The following is a 19,430-nucleotide window of genomic DNA, read 5'->3' on the forward strand; positions in this document are numbered from 1 at the left end:
ACTTAGAAAGTAAAAATATGAAGTTAAAGTTGTCAGTTACGGATGGAGCGAGTAAACGTTGTTCTCCTTTCAAGTCTGCTCTACACTCCACAATGTCAGCTGCATGAGCCAATCAGCATGTTCAATTCACCTGCAGGTAGGCGGGCCCTCAACAGGATGTAAGCTGCAGGGATAGGCTGGGGGGAGGGTTTTTGGGTGGAGCTCCACTTTTACACTACCCACTAGGGATGACCACAGACATGCAAATTCTTCAGAGTTGATGCAAATTTATATGCAAATGTATGCAGTTTGAAAATGGAGCAATCCATTTAAACCCAGTTTTAAACTGATTGGTCCTTTTCCAAGCTGCATATATTTGATCACCCCTACTATCCACACATGGGAGCCTCACTTTTCACATTTCACAGCTGTGTAAAGCCAAACTGTCCGGGCAGAAGTCCCAGTCGAGGCTTCCCCTGGCCAACTCCTGCATGCTATGCTAGTTTCAGATGCGGCACATCTCAGTGTGTTGAGGATAGTCAACGATAGGCAAATCATTTCGAGTTGATGCAACATTTTGCAAATTTTGTATGCAAATTTATGTAGCTTGAACATGAACCAACCAAAGCCTATTGAGGTAAATGTTGATTCATTTTCAAGCTGCACACATTTGCATAAACCTGCACCAACCCGAAATGAGTTGCATCTTATTGTCCATCCACCACTGTGTGTAATTCAACAGGTCTGACCCCGCCCAGGAACTAACATCACTTCCAGGAGTCAGCCAATGGGAGCTCACGCTGAATTAAAACCCTTAGGATAGGGGAAATAAAGCATTGCAAAGAGGAGGTCGTTTTCCAGAGTGAACTGGTAAACCGGTAAATATACCTGTTGCCAGGTAGGAAATATACTTGCAATCTACAGAATCAATCTGAAAGGATTATTTTCTTCTCATCTAAAGCTTTGATATATTGTAAAACACACAGATCAGCTCAAACCGAACATAAAGTCAAGCCTAATGGTGGCCACACGTTACAATTTTTCTCTTCGATTTTACCTCAATTCAATTAAAACGATCGATTGTGTTAAAAAAAAAAAAAAAAAAGGACGTAAAATACATATTTTTTTAATCTATATTGTCTTTTTTTTTTTTTTATCAAAATCGATCAGAAAGGTTGGAAAAATCAGATCAATTTTGCCAGAAATTGAATGGTGTGGGGAAGGTTGTATGAAAGTCATTCAACCTCATTTTAAAGTTTACATTCAAGAATAAAGAAACTTCATTTGTCAAAGTGACACATTAGATAAAATGTCTTTCTTCACTGTAATAAATGTAGTGTTTATTGATTAAAATAAATGGAGGAACAGATTTGTTAAAGTGAACCTCCGGACTAAAAATCTACTCAGCAGAACTGAAAAGGCTTGGCGTTTAACAGTCTCACAGTATCAGAACTTTGTTTTTCTTACCAAAGCATCATTTTTAGCTGCATTTTTAGCTAAGCTCCACCCATCAAAGAAAACTGCCCGGGCTTTTTTCCCCTGATGCTGTGCAGAGCATGATGGGATTTCCTATGTTGTTATTCACGTTGCCTAGCAACTGGGAGAGGTGCTCAGGACACAGGACAGTTGGAACTGTCTCATGCTCCCTGTCACGTCGTTTCAACCAAAAAGATGGCTGCCATCATGAAATCAAACATTTGCCTGTTCTTTTAAATCAGGATGGGTAAGATATTATATTACCTATTTTAATTAACATAACTAATGTAACTTAATGACAGTATGTTTGTTTAGGCTGGAGTTCCTCTTTAATGTAAGGTACATTTTCTAAAGTTGTTTGTGTTATGTGCCCACAGAACACCCCATTCACATTTATAAATGAAAATGTATAAACTACTACATCTAATTTATATCTTTTATACAATCCATTATGTCACGATTGTGTGCCAAAATTGAACATACATGTGTGGCACATTGGTTACAAGTGTCTAATTTTTGAGGGAAAAAAACAATCAAAATTGTCAAATCAAATTTTTTTTTCCAAATTGTAATGTGTGTGACCACCATAGACAGAACAGGGGGAATGCCAGAACCTGTTACAGTAAATGTCACTGCAATGTATGCCCTTGCTGAAGATATGCATCTCATGTTCCTTGTAACACTGCAGGAAATGAAGTATACTCAACAGGGACACAAACAACAATAAAAACATGACAGAGGTTCTGACGCTTCCCCCACAATATCCAAATAATAAAAAATACATATATAAAAAACAAACATTACTTCTCTGTAGTTCTATTTAAATCATCCTTTTTGTCCCAACAACATCAAAACACTGAATAACATCATTAAAAAAATGGCCTTGCTGCATTTAGGAAATGCAGCGGAGGCTTGCTGAAGCTTGTAGTTCGCCAGCTGAACTCTGCAGGCAGATACACTTTACACCACAGGAAGACGACCAGCTGAAATCTAAAGTCCTTTGTAAAAAGAATCTTCTTGGATTTCCGTTTTGTTTTCATTACAGGGAACTCTATGGCACTATACAGATAGCAAATATTCTACAGATATAAAACGTATCAATCAAAGTGACATGATTTAAATTGCAAGCTCCCGGACACGAGAATCACAGCACACAGCGGCTCAGTGCACGACACGCAGATCACTTTGGTGCAGAAGCTCTAGAAAAAACAAGCTCACAAGATTTGGAAAAGCTAAACAGTCATACGGGGATGGGGGAGGTATTTAAACCCAGGACCCATCCTTGGGGGCGGGGAGAAGGAGTGGAGCTAGAAACCCTTCCTCAGGGGCAGGGAAGAAAGACAGCATACCTTTCTCTAGAGCTCTAAGAGAAGTCAGCAGTCCTTCCTTTGGGAAGGAGAGGACATAAGGTTAATAAAAAAAAAATATTGGCCCTTCAAGGTGAAGGAGAGCAACCAACCCATCTTAGGGACCTGGAAAGGACCCAGCAGTCCTTCCTCAGGGGAAGGGAAAATGTCAGCAGCCCTTCCTCCAAGATGGAGGAGAGGAGTGTGTGGCCAATATTTGGAAATTGGGGTAGGACCCAGAAGCTCTTCCTCAGAGGAAAGGACTATGCCAGCAGCCCCTCCTTCCAGACACAGAGAGTGTGGCCCATATTTGGAGGTTGGGAAAGACAGCAGCCCTTCCTCTACGAAATGGAGAAAACCTGCAGCCCCTCCTACAAGATGGAAGAGAGGAGGGTGTGGCCCTGGAGGTTGGAGAAGGACCCAGCAGCCCTTCCTCAGTGGAATGCAAAAAGCCAGAAGAGCTCTCCTCTGTCTCGAAAGAGGCAGGCTGGTGGACCATCCTTTGGAACAAGAAGAGCAGCTAAAAAGGGCCCATTTTTAGGGGTTGGGAAAGAAGCCAACAGCCTTTCTTCAAGAGCAAATAGAAGGCCAAAAGCCCTCCAGAGAAGGAAGTGAGGAGCCGGTGGCCCATCTTCAGGGGATGGAAAAGAGCCAGCAGCCCTTATTCAGGAGTTGAAAAACAATCCGGCACCCCTTACGGGGTGGGCGAGAGTCTGAAGAGCAGTCCACCAATACATTCGTTATACTGATAAGAGATTGTCTCATCATGATTGGAGTCTTGGGAAGACAACACAAAGATAGAAACACGAAGGAGAGGAAACTGAGCATCTGGATTTGTACCTTACAGTCTAGACTTTCACATTAATTAAAAAAACAAAAAAAGGGCATTGATCCCATTTTAGCAGGCTATGTTCTTCTGGCCCCCTTAGATGGTCAAGAGTGGAATGCAGCCGACCCCGACTCCACCTTCATGACACACCATGGGGGCCATAAACGTCCAGCGGTTGGTTTCCGAATCATACATTTCTACAGAGTTCAAGTTGGACTGGCCGTCGTAGCCGCCCACAGCATAGAGGCGGCCGCAGTTGGCGACCAGGGAGACACGGCTGCGCCGAGTGTTCATTGGGGTGATGAGGTACCATTGATCCGCCATAGAGTTGTAGACCTCGGCAACACTGAGGAAGGCGGAGCCATCATATCCGCCACAGATGAACATCTTGCTGCCCAGGGAGGCGGCGCCATGGCGGCATCGTTTGTTCAGCATGCTGGCTACCGGGTGCCAGGTGGTCGTGTGGTGGTTGTAGTATTCCATCTGTGGAGAGAGCAGGAACATGGTGAGACCACAGTGACAAATATCCCCTTCTGCTTATCCATTGTAAACAACTCTTATCTTTCCTAATTGTCTGTAAATAAAAAGGACTAGAAAACCAAGTGTTAAGGTAGCCATATTGGTCGATTTGCCAACAGATTGACCAACAGATAGAGCCCTCTCTGATCGAATCTGATCAGAGAGGGATCGTATGGCTGCCTTTACTGCAAACAGATTGGTTTCATGCTGAAATCGATTCACAATCACAATCTGTGAAGCTGCCACTGCCCCCCCCCCCCCCCCCTCATACATTACCTGCTCCGGCCGGCACGACTCCCCCGGTTTCTCCGCTGTCTTTTTCTCCGCGCTGGTCTCCGGGTCCGGCTGGCTTCACTGAACTTCCTGCCTGGGGAAGTTTAAACAGCAGAGGGCGCTCTACTGTTTAAACTTCCTGCTGGGACAGGAAGTTCAGTGAAGCCAGCCGGACCCGGAGACCAGCGCGGAGCAGGTAATGTATTGCCGCTAGCGTCGGTCATCGGGCATTCGAACGCCGCTATCGAAGCACTCCCGACCCGCCGGCGATCGAGCAAAATCTTCCCCACGGACGGATCGACGGGAACGATTGATTTCGGACGGAAATCGATCGTTCTGCCAGCGTTTGCGTGACGATTTCACAGCAGATTCGAGCGGGAACGCAAGGTCCCGACATGTCGGGAACGTCCGCTCTAATGAGCGGAACGCAGGGAACGGAGCGGAACGTAGTAATGTGAACTTTCCGATAGGGAAAGCATTGCTTCGGCTGCTGCGTTCCGCTCGGCTGAAAAAGCCTAATGTGACCGTAGCCTAAAGGTGTCCATACATCAGGCAACTTTGGCAGACGATCGACCAACCAAATATGTTAATATTATCAAATTGTTTGAAAATTGGTGGCACCCAGTGCACCTGGTGCAAGATGTTGGGCTGACGTTGGTTGTTCAGGTGTGCGGCGGCAGATTTCGGAACGAGCGACATAACCCCTGCCGCTGAAATGTATAAATGTGAAACTTCGTAACACTCCCCCCGTGTGTGCATTATAACCTGTCCTGTGTCAACCTCCGCGCGGTGTCGGTAACCTTTGGGTGGCCTCCGTGCATGCCACTTGCACATATTGTTTAATGCCGGCGCATAGCTTCTGACGTCAGACACTATGCACCAGTAACGTGTACTGAGAGCCGCCTGGAGGTTACAGACACCGCGTTGAAGGCTGCCACAGGACAGGTAATGTATAAATGCACACACCGGGGGGGGGGGGGGGGGGGGGGGAGGGGAACACATTTATACATTGGGGGGCAGCGGCGGACGCGGTAGGCTCAGCCAATTCCCTGAAGATTTCATGCTGAAATTGGATGGGAATCTGCCTGTAGTATATGGGTAGCATCATTGAACAGACAAATTTATCTCTAATCAGATTCGATTAGAGATAAATTTGTCCCTTTGTTGAATCAGCCCATAATCTCCTGAAGTGTGGGAACCGTAATACCTGGTACACACCATGCAATTTCCTATCAGATTGATGGTCGAATTGATCAATTCCAACAGGGGCAATCTGATTTCTGATCGTTTTTCTGATCGATTTTGTATAGAAGCGATTGGAAAATTGATCAGATAAACGATCGGAAATCACATCAGATCTGTCGAAAATAATCGATTGTGTGTTCCTGCGCCTTTCAGCATTTTCCAGCTCTAAAGGTACCCCATACCCGGCTGATCAACCAACCAACTTGATAATTATTATTGGATGAAAAACGGTGCCGCCAAGTGCATGTGCGATCGACGATGCAACCAATTTCAGGCCAAACATCTCAACATGCTGCAAGATGTCAGGCCGTTGTGGGTGATTGGGTGAGCAGCGCTAATGGTGTGGGGACAAGTGACGAACGCGACAAACCCCCCAGCACTGTCCCCCCTGGTGCCCTATACTTCACCTGTCCACCAATGGCTCTGGGCTCCAACGCAACCCTCATACACACGCCCCATGTGGTTGCCGGAGTAAAGGGGGTGTGTGTGTGTGTGACATTGCTAGTACTACACATACAACAAATTGGCCTCAATTCTGGTAGGGTTATCAAACAAATTACCTCATGTAAGGTAATTTACCTCATGAGGTAATGACATTTAGCAATTCTGGTAGGTTTTAGTCATGTTTTACCTCATGAGGTAATTTATGAGGTATTTTACCCAAAATAGCTATTCTCATGGAAATTAGGGGGCATGTTAGCACATAATTTACAGATCAGTTTAAGGCCCAGTGCACGCCAAAACCGCTAGCAGATCCACAAAACGCTAGCAGTTTTTGGAGCTGATTTCAGAGCGATTCTAGGTATGTTTAGAGACATTTTCTAAAAAACACACCTAGCGGTTTTGGGTGCGTTTTTGGGTAGCAGATTACACATATTGTTACAGTAAAAGCTGTTACTGAACAGCTTCTGTAACAAAAACGTCTGGCAAACCGCTCTGAAGTAACGTTTTTCAGAGCGGTTTGCGTTTTTCCTATACTTTACATTGAGGACGAAACGCTTCCGAAAACCGCAAACGTGCAGCAGGAGGCACGTTTGCGGCTTGGCAAAAACCTCAAACCGCCGGTGTGTACTATCCCTTTGCAACACATTAGCCAAGCGTTTTTACAGGCGGATGCGGCCAGCGGATCGCTCCAAAAACCGCTCGTTGTGCACTAGGCCTAAGATCTGCCTGTACCTGGAGGTAAAGTCGATTTGTATGCATTTTGCATTTTCACCAGAAAATAAACGCAATGCGGGCAAACATGTCAGTACAAAATAAACGCAATGCGGGCAAAATTGCTAGTACAAAATAAACGCAATGCGGGCAAACATGTCAGTACAAAATAAACACAATGCGGCCAACATGTCAGTACAAAATAAACGCAATGCGGGCAAACATTTCACCAGAAAAGAAACGCAATGCAGGCAAACATTTCACCAGAAAAGAAACGCAATGCGGGCAAACATTTCACCAGAAAAGAAACGCAATGCGGGCAAACATTTCACCAGAAAAGAAACGCAATGCGGGCAAACATTTCACCAGAAAAGAAACGTAATGCAGGCAAACATTTCACCAGAAAAGAAACGCAATGCGGGCAAACATTTCACCTGGAAAAGAAACGCAATGCGGGCAAACATTTCACCAGAAAAGAAACGCAATGCGGGCAAACATTTCACCAGAAAATAAACGCAATGCAGGCAAACATTTCACCAGAAAATAAACGCAATGCCGGCAAACATTTCACCAGAAAAGAAACGCAATGCGGGCAAACATTTCACCAGAAAAGAAACGTAATGCAGGCAAACATTTCACCAGAAAAGAAACGCAATGCGGGCAAACATTTCACCTGGAAAAGAAACGCAATGCGGGCAAACATTTCACCAGAAAAGAAACGCAATGCGGGCAAACATTTCACCAGAAAATAAACGCAATGCAGGCAAACATTTCACCAGAAAATAAACGCAATGCCGGCAAACATTTCACCTGGAAAAGAAAGCATTTACTCACCTGGCAGAAGTCTCCGGCCTCTGGCGCGCTGCTCCCGGGACCGTCTTGCTGCTGATCTTCTCTCCTGCGCTGACAGGGCTACGGTAAGATAGCGCCCGAAGCCCTGTACTGGAGACACAAATAGTCTCCAGTACAGGGCTCCGGCAGCCATCTTGCCGTAACTCTGCTCGCCTGCCAGTGTCGGAACACCGGAAGACAGTTAGGCTGGAGCGGGGCTGCGGGCAATGAACTGGCACGGCGTCTATAGAGTGGCCAGAGTCCCGAGGCCGGGACGTCCCGCTGCTGAAAGCGGGACGTTTCCCGGGACCTCATGCAGCCTGGGACAGCGGACCCCGAATCTGGGACGCGTCCCGGGCAATCCGGGACGTCTGGTCACTCTAGTTTTAGTGTCATTCCTATTTAGGCTGTGTAATAGAAAAGAATAGTAGAATTAAAACTCCAAATATTTACTGGATTTTTTTAGGGATGCCTATAAATATACTTTTCATAGGTTGCTATATAATCAAATACACCTCCCCCCCCCCCCCCCCCTCAACAAAAAAAAAAAACATCCTCCAAAGACTATCCTAACCTCATGAGGTATTTTACCTACAAAAAAAATATTTACCTCACATAGCTACCAGAATTGAGGCCATTATCCCACACGTTTATTTTTAAATTCATGTTTGCTTCACCGCTGGTATTTTCTTTGCTGGAACTTTTCAAAAGCAGTTCAAAGTTTTGTAAAAGTGGAACTATGGTGTGGATGAAAGCCTAGTGATAAAAGCTGGAAACTAAGTAATAAAATAGGAGGAAAATGAGAATCTGGTCCTTCTGCAGGACATTTATCTTCACACTGGAAGCAAGAGATTACATCAGGCAAGGGGGCAATTCCTGGTCTTCCTGCTTGTTCAGTGCGATCATGTGACTCATGCTGGGATCTCCTAGGTTCTGCTAACAGTCCCTCCCACAATGGGAACACATCTTTTCTTGTATAACTCAAGTAGGGAGGGCGAGGGCAGCCAAGCCCCCATCCAGAATGAAATGTGGGAGGGACAGTGGCAGTCAGTGCATTGCTCCTCCTTCCATAAGGGCAGGGTGAACAGCTGCTCATCCATGCCCCCTTCCAGAATGCAATAGGCAGAGAGAGTGGCCGCCTTGGTTATGCTACTCCTTCCACAAGCCACAATAGTAGGCAGGGTGAATAGTTTCCTAATCACGTCCCCCTCCAAGAATACAATGTGGAATGGAGAGTGAAAGCGTGTGCATTGCCCCTCCCTCCATAAGCCTCAATAGTATGTACAATGAATAGCTGCCCGGCCAGGTTCCCCTCTCAGAATGCAATGTAGGAGGGAGAGTGGCAGCGTAAGCATTGCTCCTCCATTCGCCAGTCACAATAGTAGACAGGGTGAATAGTCACCCAGCCATGCCCCCTCCCAGAATACAATGTGAAAGGGAGAGTGGCAGCCTACGCTATGCTCCTCCCTCCACAAGAGTTAGGAGGCTGACTAACCACACCCCTTCCCAGGGGAAGGAGGACAAAAAGTATATCAGCGTGAATCCCATGGCTGGATTAAAAAGGAGAAAATTCAGGTATTTGCCAAAATAAAAAAAAAATTGTTTTTGCAGAGTATATAGATATTGAGGGGCACTCGAAACAAAAAATCCTTATTAGAGAGGGGGCTATCTGAGCAAATGAAGCCAAACACATGTCCTTAGCAAAAGAAGTGGACAAAAAAAAAACCTTTTTTTTGCTAACTGTCCCCTTGCCAACAGGAAAAGCAAGTAGTTTTGAATAAGGATGATACGATTTATTGGCTAACTTAGGGGTAAATAAAGTAAGCTTTCAGCTAATACGCCTTCTTCAGACTTTGTTCCTGTATATAAACAAGATGTTAAAACCTACACTTTATGTACACTGGACATTTGGAGAAGAAACATTCTTTTGCAAACATAAATAAATGTCATATGTCAACTTCTTGTCAGTATACAGGAACAAAGTCTGAAGAAGCCGAAAGCTTACTTTTTATTTACCCCTAAGTTAGCCAATAAATGGTATCATCCTGATTCAAAACGTATTGCTTGTACTGATGGCTAACACGGTACAACAGTCTACTGGCAAAAGGGAGTGAGTAAATTTAAGAGGAACGCAGAAGGCCTTGGGTCCACTGTCAGCGCTTTTGCAGCACTTACCAACTATCAGCAAAGCGGACAACAGTAGAACCCTATGGTTGTGGTTCCATTTGCAGCGTTTTGATCACAAAGCGACGCATGCAGGATTTTGGGAGCGAGCGCGCTCAATGGCCGCAGGACCAAATCACAATTGGTCCGATAATCGTGTTTAAAATCTCAAGACTGCATTGGTAGTGCTGTCAGTGGGCTCCAGGCGTAATAAATGCAGAAGGCAGTCCAGGAGAATGAATACCCACCGTGTTGAAAATCTGTAGTCCGTCGTGTCCACCAGAGACGTAAATCCGGCCCTCGAACACAGCGACACCAGCAGCGCTGCGATTGGAGCTCATCGGTGTCACTACTGACCATCTGATGCATGGAAAAAAAACATACTTAGACCTCTGCTACCCAAATCACTTATAGACAGACAAAAGAAGAAATCGAGAGGCCACAATAGTATAATATGTCAAAGTAAGGCGCCTGGCTTGTTACAGGGCTCGTTTCAGTTACGCCTTGATTTTGCCTGATGCGGGGTAAAACCTGCGAAACGTGTTGCACATTGGAGTATTTAGTAAAGTGATTTTTATTTGAAATCGACCAAATTGAGTAATCTATGGGGAGGTTAGCCCACCTCTATCTCCCTTTTTTAAACTGTTTTTAGTGTAAATTAATCTTCTCAGCGCCTCTGTTGTGCTACCCAAATGTCCATCCCAGACACCCCACACACAATCTCAGTGAGTCACAGTAAATACAAATGGTCGCATTTTCTTACTTGTCGGTCTCTGGATTATACGTCTCTACGGAGTTAAGGGAGCAGTTTCCATCATATCCACCACATACATAGATCTGTCCGTCCAGGACTACTGTCCCCATTGCACTGAAAGAACAAGAAGCCATCATTAATAACAGACGGAAGTACCTCTTGACAGATGTCACCAATGTTCAACTGCTACAAATCCATAGACCGGGCCCATCCTGGAGGCCTGATCCATCCACCAGTACATGATAACCTAGTATAGGTAACCTATAGATCCCAGATGCCTGCACCATCCAGTGGTACACTTAGTATAGGCAGAATACATAGGAGGAAACCGGGACTCCTGAACTGGAAGGCAGTGAGACAGTGGAGCAGTGGTTAGTGCTCTCGCCTTGCAGCTCCGGGTCCCCGGTTCAAATCCCAGCCAGGGCATTATCTGTATGTTCTCCCCATGTCTGTGTGGGTTTTCTCCAGGCATTCTGGATTCCTCCTACATCCCAAAAAATTTCAGTAAGGTTAATTGGCTTTCCTCTAAATAGGCCCTAGACTACGATGGACATAGGACTATGGTAGGGATTAGATTGTGAGCTCCTCTGAGGGACAGTTAGTGACATGTTGGCCCTATATAAATATTAATAACAGTACTCACCACTTATCCACAACACTAACAAAGAATAAAAATCTACTGTTGTACAGATAAAAATGTTTTTATTTTAAGGGTATCAAAAGTGGCATGTGATATTATGAAATAAACATATGTAAATATAGTACTAGTCCTATTGACTATGTCAACGCTATATAAATGTATAATAATAATAATAATAGTGTGACTGTGGTGAGGATATTAGAGTGTAAGCTCCTCTGGTGCAGAGACTGATGGGAATGGATCAGTGGTCTCTGTACAGCGCTGTGGAATATGTCAGAGCTATATAAATGTATAATAATAATAGTGTGTGACTGTGGTGAGGACATTAGAGTGTAAGCTCCCGTGGTGCAGAGACTGTTGGGAATGGGTCAGTGATCTCTGTACAGTGCTGTGGTGTATGTCAGAGCTATATAAATGTATAATAATAATAGTGTGTGACTGTGGTGAGGACATTAGAGTGTAAGCTCCACTGGTGCAGAGACTGTTGGGAATGGGTCAGTGATCTCTGTACAGTGCTGTGGAATATGTCAGAGCTATATAAATGTATAATAATAATAATAATACTAGTGTGTAATTGTGGTGAGGACTTTAGAGTGTAAGCTCCTCTGGTGCAGAGACTGTTGGGAATGGGTCAGTGATCTCTGTACAGGTTTGTGGAATATGTCAGAGCTATATAAATGTATTATAATAATAATAATAATAATAATAGTGTGTGACTGTGGTGAGGACATTAGAGTGTAAGCTCCTCTGGTGCAGAGACTGATGGGAATAGATCGGTGATCTTTGTACAGCACTGTGGAATATGTCAGAGCTAAATAATGTAAATGATATTATTATTAATATAAATCCCACACACCTCCGCTTGCTATTCATGCTTCCTACTTTGGTCCAGGTATCGGTGTCAGGGTTGTACACTTCCACAGTGCTGAGTCGGGACTGGCCGTCGTATCCTCCAATAGCGTACAGGAGTCCGTTGACGACAGCCACGCCTACTCTGCTGCGGGCCGTTGTCATTGGCTGGCACTTCTCCCAGCGGTTGGCTATGGGGTCGAAGACTTCCACCACGTTCAGAGAATCTCCTGCGTAGAAATGTGCTACTCGTCTTAAACATTTAACAGTGACCCTCTTTACAGGCAGATTGTAGAGAAACAGATGACATCATCATAAATGGACTACTGTTCCATCTAATCCAGTTATGTGTTCAGCTGAGAAAAATGAGTTGCATTGTTATGTGCAGCTGGTATAAGCAGCTGCTTCTAATTAAACTCCAACTTATCTCTGGGTGCTCTGCTCTTCATTCCCAGCAAGAGGGGGAGGGGGCAGCACTGTGCACCAACACTCTATTCCATCTCTGCTTTACGCAGCTCTCTGCCCTCAGCTCAGATTCGTAACAAATCTAAACTTTTTTTAACCACTTAAGTGCCAGCAGTCTCTGGCCCCTTAAAGAGTACCAGAGATGACACAGCTTGTATATACATACGTCTATCTCATCATGTCACATGTCATCTCTGGTACACTAATATCGGACATGACTTAATTTATCGATTGAACGCATCTAATGAATGGAAAAACGTAACGTGTGTACCTAGCATCAAACCCTTTCCTAAGCAGATACCTGGGCTTTGTACTGTGAGAAGAAAAGATAAAAAGGTCAATAGTTCATGTATCTTCACTCTGGGGCTCTGGAGACACTGCAATTGAGACTATGAAACATATCTGCTTTGTAAATGTTTATACATAAAATAAAACCTTGAGATATTCCCCCCCCCCCCAAAAAAAAAAAATAAAAAAAAAAAAAAAAGGAGTAGGAGGACAGATCCAATAGTTTATCTCATTAGTTTATTTTCATCTCTGGTTCACTTTAAAGGGAACCTAAACTGAGAGAGATATGGATGTTTCCTTTTAAACAATATCAGTTGCCTGGCAGTCCTGCTGATCTCACTGACTGCAGTAGTGGCTGAATCACACACCTGAAACATGCATGCAGCTAATCCAGTCTGACTTCAGTCAGAGCACCTGATCTGCATGCTTGTTCAGGGGCTGTGGCTGAAAGTATTAGAGACACAGGATCAGCAGGCGATTCAGGCAACTGGTAATATTTTAAAAGGGAAAATCCATATCCTTCTCAGTTTAGGTTCCCTTTAAGGACTAGAGACTTTCTGGTACAAAAACGGGACTCACCGACATCACGCTGTAGGGACCACGCTGCCACCCCGCCGCTGCAGCCCACTAACACTGCGGTTGGTATGACAGCAGAGCTCCGTGAGGCGGTCAGGAACCGATCCTTCCTTGGCTTCCGACAAGGGAAGGTCAATGAGATGGAAATCATTTTGAGCTGATGCAGCGTTACGTAAAGTTTGTATGCAAATACAGTATAGGCAGCTTGAAAATGAACCAATAAAATCCTGCAGAGGTAAAATTTGACTGGCGCATTTTTAAGCAGCATACATTTGCATAACCCTTCATCAACTCGAAAATATCTGCATCTCAATGAGCATCCCTACTCCTAACTCTGTGATCACTGTGAGCCAAACTTTCCTAAGCTTGCTTGAGGAGAGACAAAGAGATATTCAAACTGCAGGTCAAATAATTGCAATGGGGGACATCGGTGGAACAACGGGACGGAACAAGGAACGGGAAGTCTCTATGGGATCCAGAGCTTTGCCTCTACATAGGTTGATTAACCTTTTTCTGCCCAGATTCAGGTTCACTTTAGAGAGGAAGTGTAGTGAAAATAATGTAGTGAATAACATTGTTTAGTTTTACATTATCACTAAGGCCCCGTTTCCACTATCGCGAATCCGCATGCGTCTTGCGTATGCGGATTCGCATAGACAATATAAGTGAATGGGCCTGTTTCCACTTATGCATCTGCGGGAGCGTTTTATTGTGCGGAGAAAATCTACACGGAACACCCTGCAGAATTCGCCTGCATGTGGAATGCAGGCGAATCGCACACAATAAGGGAAATCGCATGCGTTTTTTGCCGCGAATTCGCATAGGGTACCAATGTAAATTCACACAGGCAGTGACATGGTTAAAATCGCAAATACCATTACCTATGCAAATTCGTGGCAAAAAACGCATGCGGAATCGCATCCGCATGCGATTTCATCAGCGGTGGAATCCAGGCGATTCCGCACCGCAATAGTGGAAACGAGCCCTTACAGCTAAGTATAGGTATAGGAAGGGTTTCTGGTGCTGAAACCAGAAAACTTAATGTACAAGTAAGCATCCTGAATAACTGGCTACGTTCTGCTGTTTGTCTCTAGAGTTCCTCTTTAAAGGATACCCGAGGTGACATGTGACATGATGAGATAGACATGGGTATGTACAGTGCCTAGCACACAAATCACTATGATGTGTTCCTTTTATTCTCTTCCTGAAAGAGTTAAATATCAGGTATGTAATTGGCTGACTCAGTCCTGACTCAGACAGGAAGTGACTACAGTGTGACCATCACTGATAAGAAATTCCAACTATAAAACACTTTCCTAGCAAAAAATGGATTCTGAGAGCAGGAAAGAGATAAAAATGGTCAATAGTTCATAGATTTTAGTTCTGGCATACTTCAATGAATGTGTCATTGAGCAAAAATAATAAAACAGTTAAAACTTAAAAAGTAGATTTAAACATTAAATAAAACTGTGAAATATCTTAAAAAGTCATTTTTAGGAGAAGAAAGATAGATACAATTGTTTATGTCATTAGTTTATTTTCGCTTCGGGTGTCCTTTAAACGCCATATTAGCAAATCCTGGACTCTATTGACTCTCACAAAATTCAGGAAAACAAGGTACCTGCTGAATTCAGTCCTCCCACTGCGTAGATCAAGCCGGCGATAGACGTGCAGCACCGCGGCCGCGTTTTAAACGCCAGCAGGTGAGGTCTGCGTTCTGGCATCAGGTGATAATCCTTCGCTTCGTCCACGAGATCCCTGAAACGCACCAAAAACTAACGTTAGAGTTCTTATCCAGGCGTTGGGGTGATGCACACCATATGGAGCAGCATGGGGCGTTGCTGGGATCCTAAAAGATCCTGGGCACTGAAAAATGGGTGTGGCCACAGTCCAGAATGTGGGTGCGGCCATAAGTGGAGCCAAATTTGCATGAACTTAGAAGCAGTATAAGTAGGCCTACCCAGCAAAATGTTGGATGAATTCCCCTCTCCAGTAAAATAATAATAAAAAACAACAAATATGCATGCGCACGCATGGATCCAGTGCGATGTGCACACAATCAGTTCTTATCCAGATGTATGAAGGTTAATCTAATTGTCATGATTTAGTAATTATATAGCGCCGACATCTTCCCCATCGCTGTACAGAGTATATAGTCCTGTCACTAACTGTCCCTCAGAGGGGCTGACAATCTAATCCCTACCATAGTCATATGTCCAGGGCTGTGGAGTCGGAGTCGGAGAGTCGGGCAATTTTGGGTGCCTGGAGTCGGAGTCGGGAAAAAATGCACCGACTCCGACTCCTAATGAATTTGTAACTGTAATTAAAATAGAAAATATGATAAAATGTTCTATTTCTCAGATAATAGTCATTAAAAATAATGTATATATACAGTAATAGCTGTGCTTAGTCCACAAAAATGAAATAAACCAATCAAAATTAGTTACTTGTGCTGCTTCAATAAAGCAGTCCCCGTATTTTTAAGGTCAGATATACATATCTGATTGTGACTGTATATATGATGTGTACACAGGAATCTCTTATATATACTAAATAACATCTATGCTGTGTAACGATTGTGGAACTTTCTCCGTGATCAGCGCACAACGCGTGCGCTTACACGGCGGAAATCATCCACAAGCGTGTAATTGCAGGCACCCAGCAAAAGGTGCTACGCACCTGTAGAGGGAAATTCCTGTCGGCAGATGGCGCTGGGGAGTGCAGAGGAACCAATCCTCTGTACCTCCACAAATGCCGGACAGGAATTGCACGAAACGCAGAACGCAATCGCAAGAGAGGCGATTGCGAATGAGAACGAGCAAAGGGACAGGTTGTATGTGTGTGCGCCAATCCAGTCGCCACCCCGCGACCGCGCACACACAACAGCAGATATGAAATAGGAACGCGGTCGCGAGAGGTGCGATCGCCAGACGTGACACAAGGCAGATCAGAATAGAATACGAGGGTAGCAAAGGCACAGCAAATAATACAATATGGAGATACGGAAAATAACAAACGCTAGCTAACCGCGAACACCGCACTCATTCGCAACAGTGCACGCGGTTATGCGCGATCTCCACGTGATAAGCACAATAGAGACAAGCACGCCTAACTAACCATTAACAGACAAACATGAAACAGAGGACGCGAGCGCTTGCTTAACGGTTACCTCACCGAGCCTCCAGCAAGCGTAGCGGACAAGACAGACACACGAAAACAGGGACAAGCGAGAGATAGGATCCACAGTACTAGCGAAAAGTGGCTAGCGCGATCCAGGTACAGAGTAGCAGAACAGAAGGATCCCCAGCGCTAGCGAAAAGTAGCTAGCGCGATCCCAGAAGACAGAACAGAAGGATCCCCAGCGCTAGCGAAAAGTAGCTAGCGCGATCCCAGGAGACAGAACAGAAGAGATAGCTGGTAGCAACCACTGCACCAGCTATACTCCAAGAACAGAGATCAGAACCATTTCCTGTCCACCACCGTTGGGACAGGACAATGGCAACAGGCAAGACAAGACAGAACAGGCAATACAGATAATACAACCTGACTGGGCTAGAAGGGGAGCCTAAAGCAACCCCCAGGAATTAACTATACTAGATAGCAATGGCTGACACTCCAGCAGTGTCCATCAGGAACAGACCATGGAAGGGAAATGTCCAGCAAAGCATTCTGGGAACCATAAAGCTCTTATAGTGCCAGTCATCAAAGAAGGCAGGTAGGGGATTTGCATAACGAATGTATGCAAATTCCCCAGCAAGAGAACAGACCAGAAACTTGCAATGGAAAGACATCCTGATGATGCGCCACGCTACATAGGCGCGAAACGGCTGTTGACCTTCTCTCTGCCTGTACCTCTCTCCATGTTTGTATTGCCTGGAAAAAGTTTTTTAAAACGTTTGGAATAAATGCTAAGTTTTAGCTGGATGTGCACTACCGCTTTTTTTCTTCAAATAATGCACAGTGAGTTTACCTCGGAAGTCGCACTCTGGCAGTAACAGCTGCAGTCCTGTGCATAAGTTTCTTTGCTATAGACAACTTGCAATGGAAAGACAGGTCTCTGTTCCAGAGACCTGCAGCCCACAGACTAGAGGAATGGACAAACAGCTGTCTGCCTGTGCAGCCAGCTGAGCGGATCATCACATGCTGTAAGAATAAAGCCTGATGTGTAGCTGTGTCACTAATAGAGATGGTCAATGAGATGGAAATAATTCTGCACTGATGCTGATTTATGCAAATGTATGCACTCCCTTTGCTGATGAAATCAAATAATTTGATATGTTATTAAAATTTGGTTTGGTGACTACAAATTAAAGGGTAACTGAAACGGATGAAAAGTAAAGTTTTATACATACCTGGGGCTTCCTCCAGCCCCCTTCGGGCTAATCAGTCCCTCGCTGTCCTCCACCACCCGGATCTTCTGCTATGAGTCCTGGTAATTCAGCCAGTCAGCGCTGTCCGGCTGCATGCCGCTCCCACAGCCAGGAACATTCTGCACCGGCGCAATAGTGTTGCACAGGTGTAGTAAGCTCCTGGCGGCGGAGTGTGTGCATGCGCACTATGCCCGACTGGCTTAAGTACCTGGACTCATAGCAGAAGATCCAGGTGGTGGAGGAGGACAACGAGGGACTGATTATCCTGAAGGTGGCTGGAGGAAGCCCCAGGTATGTATAAAACTTTAATTTCATCTGTCTCAGGTTTACTTTGTTACACAGTAGTACTATACTCTACATATGCACTCCCCACAGAGCTGCAGGGAATCCACTGAGAATGCTGTGCACATTGAACACAGAGGTGTTGTCTGTTTACAATCTCCTCATTCCCCTGCAGAGTACCTGCACATCATTCTTACATGTACCCACACTTACATTGCCTAGGGCCTGATAGATGCTCTTTGTTCCGGTTTGTACCTTTTACAAGTACTCTTACCAAGGACTAGTTTTAGTCTAAAGGGAATAAATATAGTAGTCTACATATCCTTCTCACTTCAGTTGTCTTGTAAAATTCCTAAGCGTTGGCAGTTAAGAGACGAATTTCATGTTACATACTTTTAATCAACAAAATTGTAATATGCAAATTAGAGGAGTCGGAGTCGTGGAGTCGGTGGAATCCTAAACTGAGGAGTCGGAGTCTGTGGATTTTTGGACCGACTCCACAGCCCTGCATATGTCCATAGTAATCTAGGGCCAATTAATGGGGCAGCCAATTCAACTTATCTGTACGTTTTGGGGGAATCTTTGTGCTATATATTTTGGGGTTGTGGATTAGGCCAAGGCAATGGGGTCCAGAGGAATGTCAGCATCTTACCGGCATTTATGACAGCAACGCACCAAGTCATCCTGCTGCACGCGGTCGGTGAGGAACTGCGGCCGGCAGAGGGGCAGGCGGACTTTGGTCAGTAGCTCCGGAAGGAAGATTTCTCGCTGTTCCCGGTCATAGCGCACCCAGGCCAGCGCAGCCTCAAATACCTGCCCAGCGGAAACACAGAACGTCAGTATGCAATGTCCCCTTGTGTCACTACATATGGATTCACACACACAATTACCTATACTGCACTCGCAAAGTAATTTGGGGTCTGCGACAATATTTTTGTATGTGTCACATGTGCACCATTAACTGCCTAACGTTATCTGCTCCTGCTATGTGAAAAACTTCATCCCAAAGCCTAACCGCCATCTTTAATATATACACTTTCCTCATGCCTAACCTTAACCTTCTAAGCCTAATAGTAACAGCTACCCCCCCCCCCCCCTTATTCCATAAAGGAGTTATCAAGGCAAAATGTCCAAAATAAGTGCTACTTACCCGGGGCTTCCTCCAGCCCCAAGGTCCCAGCATGTCCCTCGCCGCAGCTCCCTTCTGGTCCCCGGCGATGACGTCAGGCCGACCTCCAGGTCCACCGGAGCGGACTGCGCAGGTGCAGTAGTTCTGCGCCAGTGCAGTCCGCTTCTACCTGGTCCGGGTTGCCTTTACCTGCAGGAACTGTGCAGTGCCAGTGGGATTGTGGGGATTTTTATTTTAGATACAGTAATCAGCTTATCTCAT

General features: G+C 45.0%; 1 protein-coding gene across 2 annotated transcripts in view; it reads right to left on the reverse strand.

The window, feature by feature from the left end:
- Nucleotides 1-2,255: 2,255 nt before the first annotated feature.
- The window catches only part of KLHL18 (kelch like family member 18), a 35,754-nt gene continuing 18,579 nt past the window's right edge, over nucleotides 2,256-19,430 (reverse strand). Inside the window, exons 5-10 of one of the 2 annotated variants that reach the window (XM_068235211.1) lie at nucleotides 18,693-18,853; nucleotides 15,010-15,146; nucleotides 12,067-12,304; nucleotides 10,580-10,684; nucleotides 10,065-10,176; nucleotides 2,256-4,113 (exon numbers count right to left, since the gene is read on the reverse strand). In XM_068235211.1, coding sequence (XP_068091312.1) covers nucleotides 3,727-4,113; nucleotides 10,065-10,176; nucleotides 10,580-10,684; nucleotides 12,067-12,304; nucleotides 15,010-15,146; nucleotides 18,693-18,853 — 1,140 coding nt within the window. In that variant the 3' untranslated portion in view covers nucleotides 2,256-3,726. The remainder of the gene's footprint in view (nucleotides 4,114-10,064; nucleotides 10,177-10,579; nucleotides 10,685-12,066; nucleotides 12,305-15,009; nucleotides 15,147-18,692; nucleotides 18,854-19,430) is intronic. The other variant, XM_068235212.1, reaches the window with a different exon arrangement.

This window comes from Hyperolius riggenbachi, chromosome 5 (genome assembly GCF_040937935.1).
Source record: "Hyperolius riggenbachi isolate aHypRig1 chromosome 5, aHypRig1.pri, whole genome shotgun sequence".
Taxonomy (NCBI): domain Eukaryota; kingdom Metazoa; phylum Chordata; class Amphibia; order Anura; family Hyperoliidae; genus Hyperolius; species Hyperolius riggenbachi.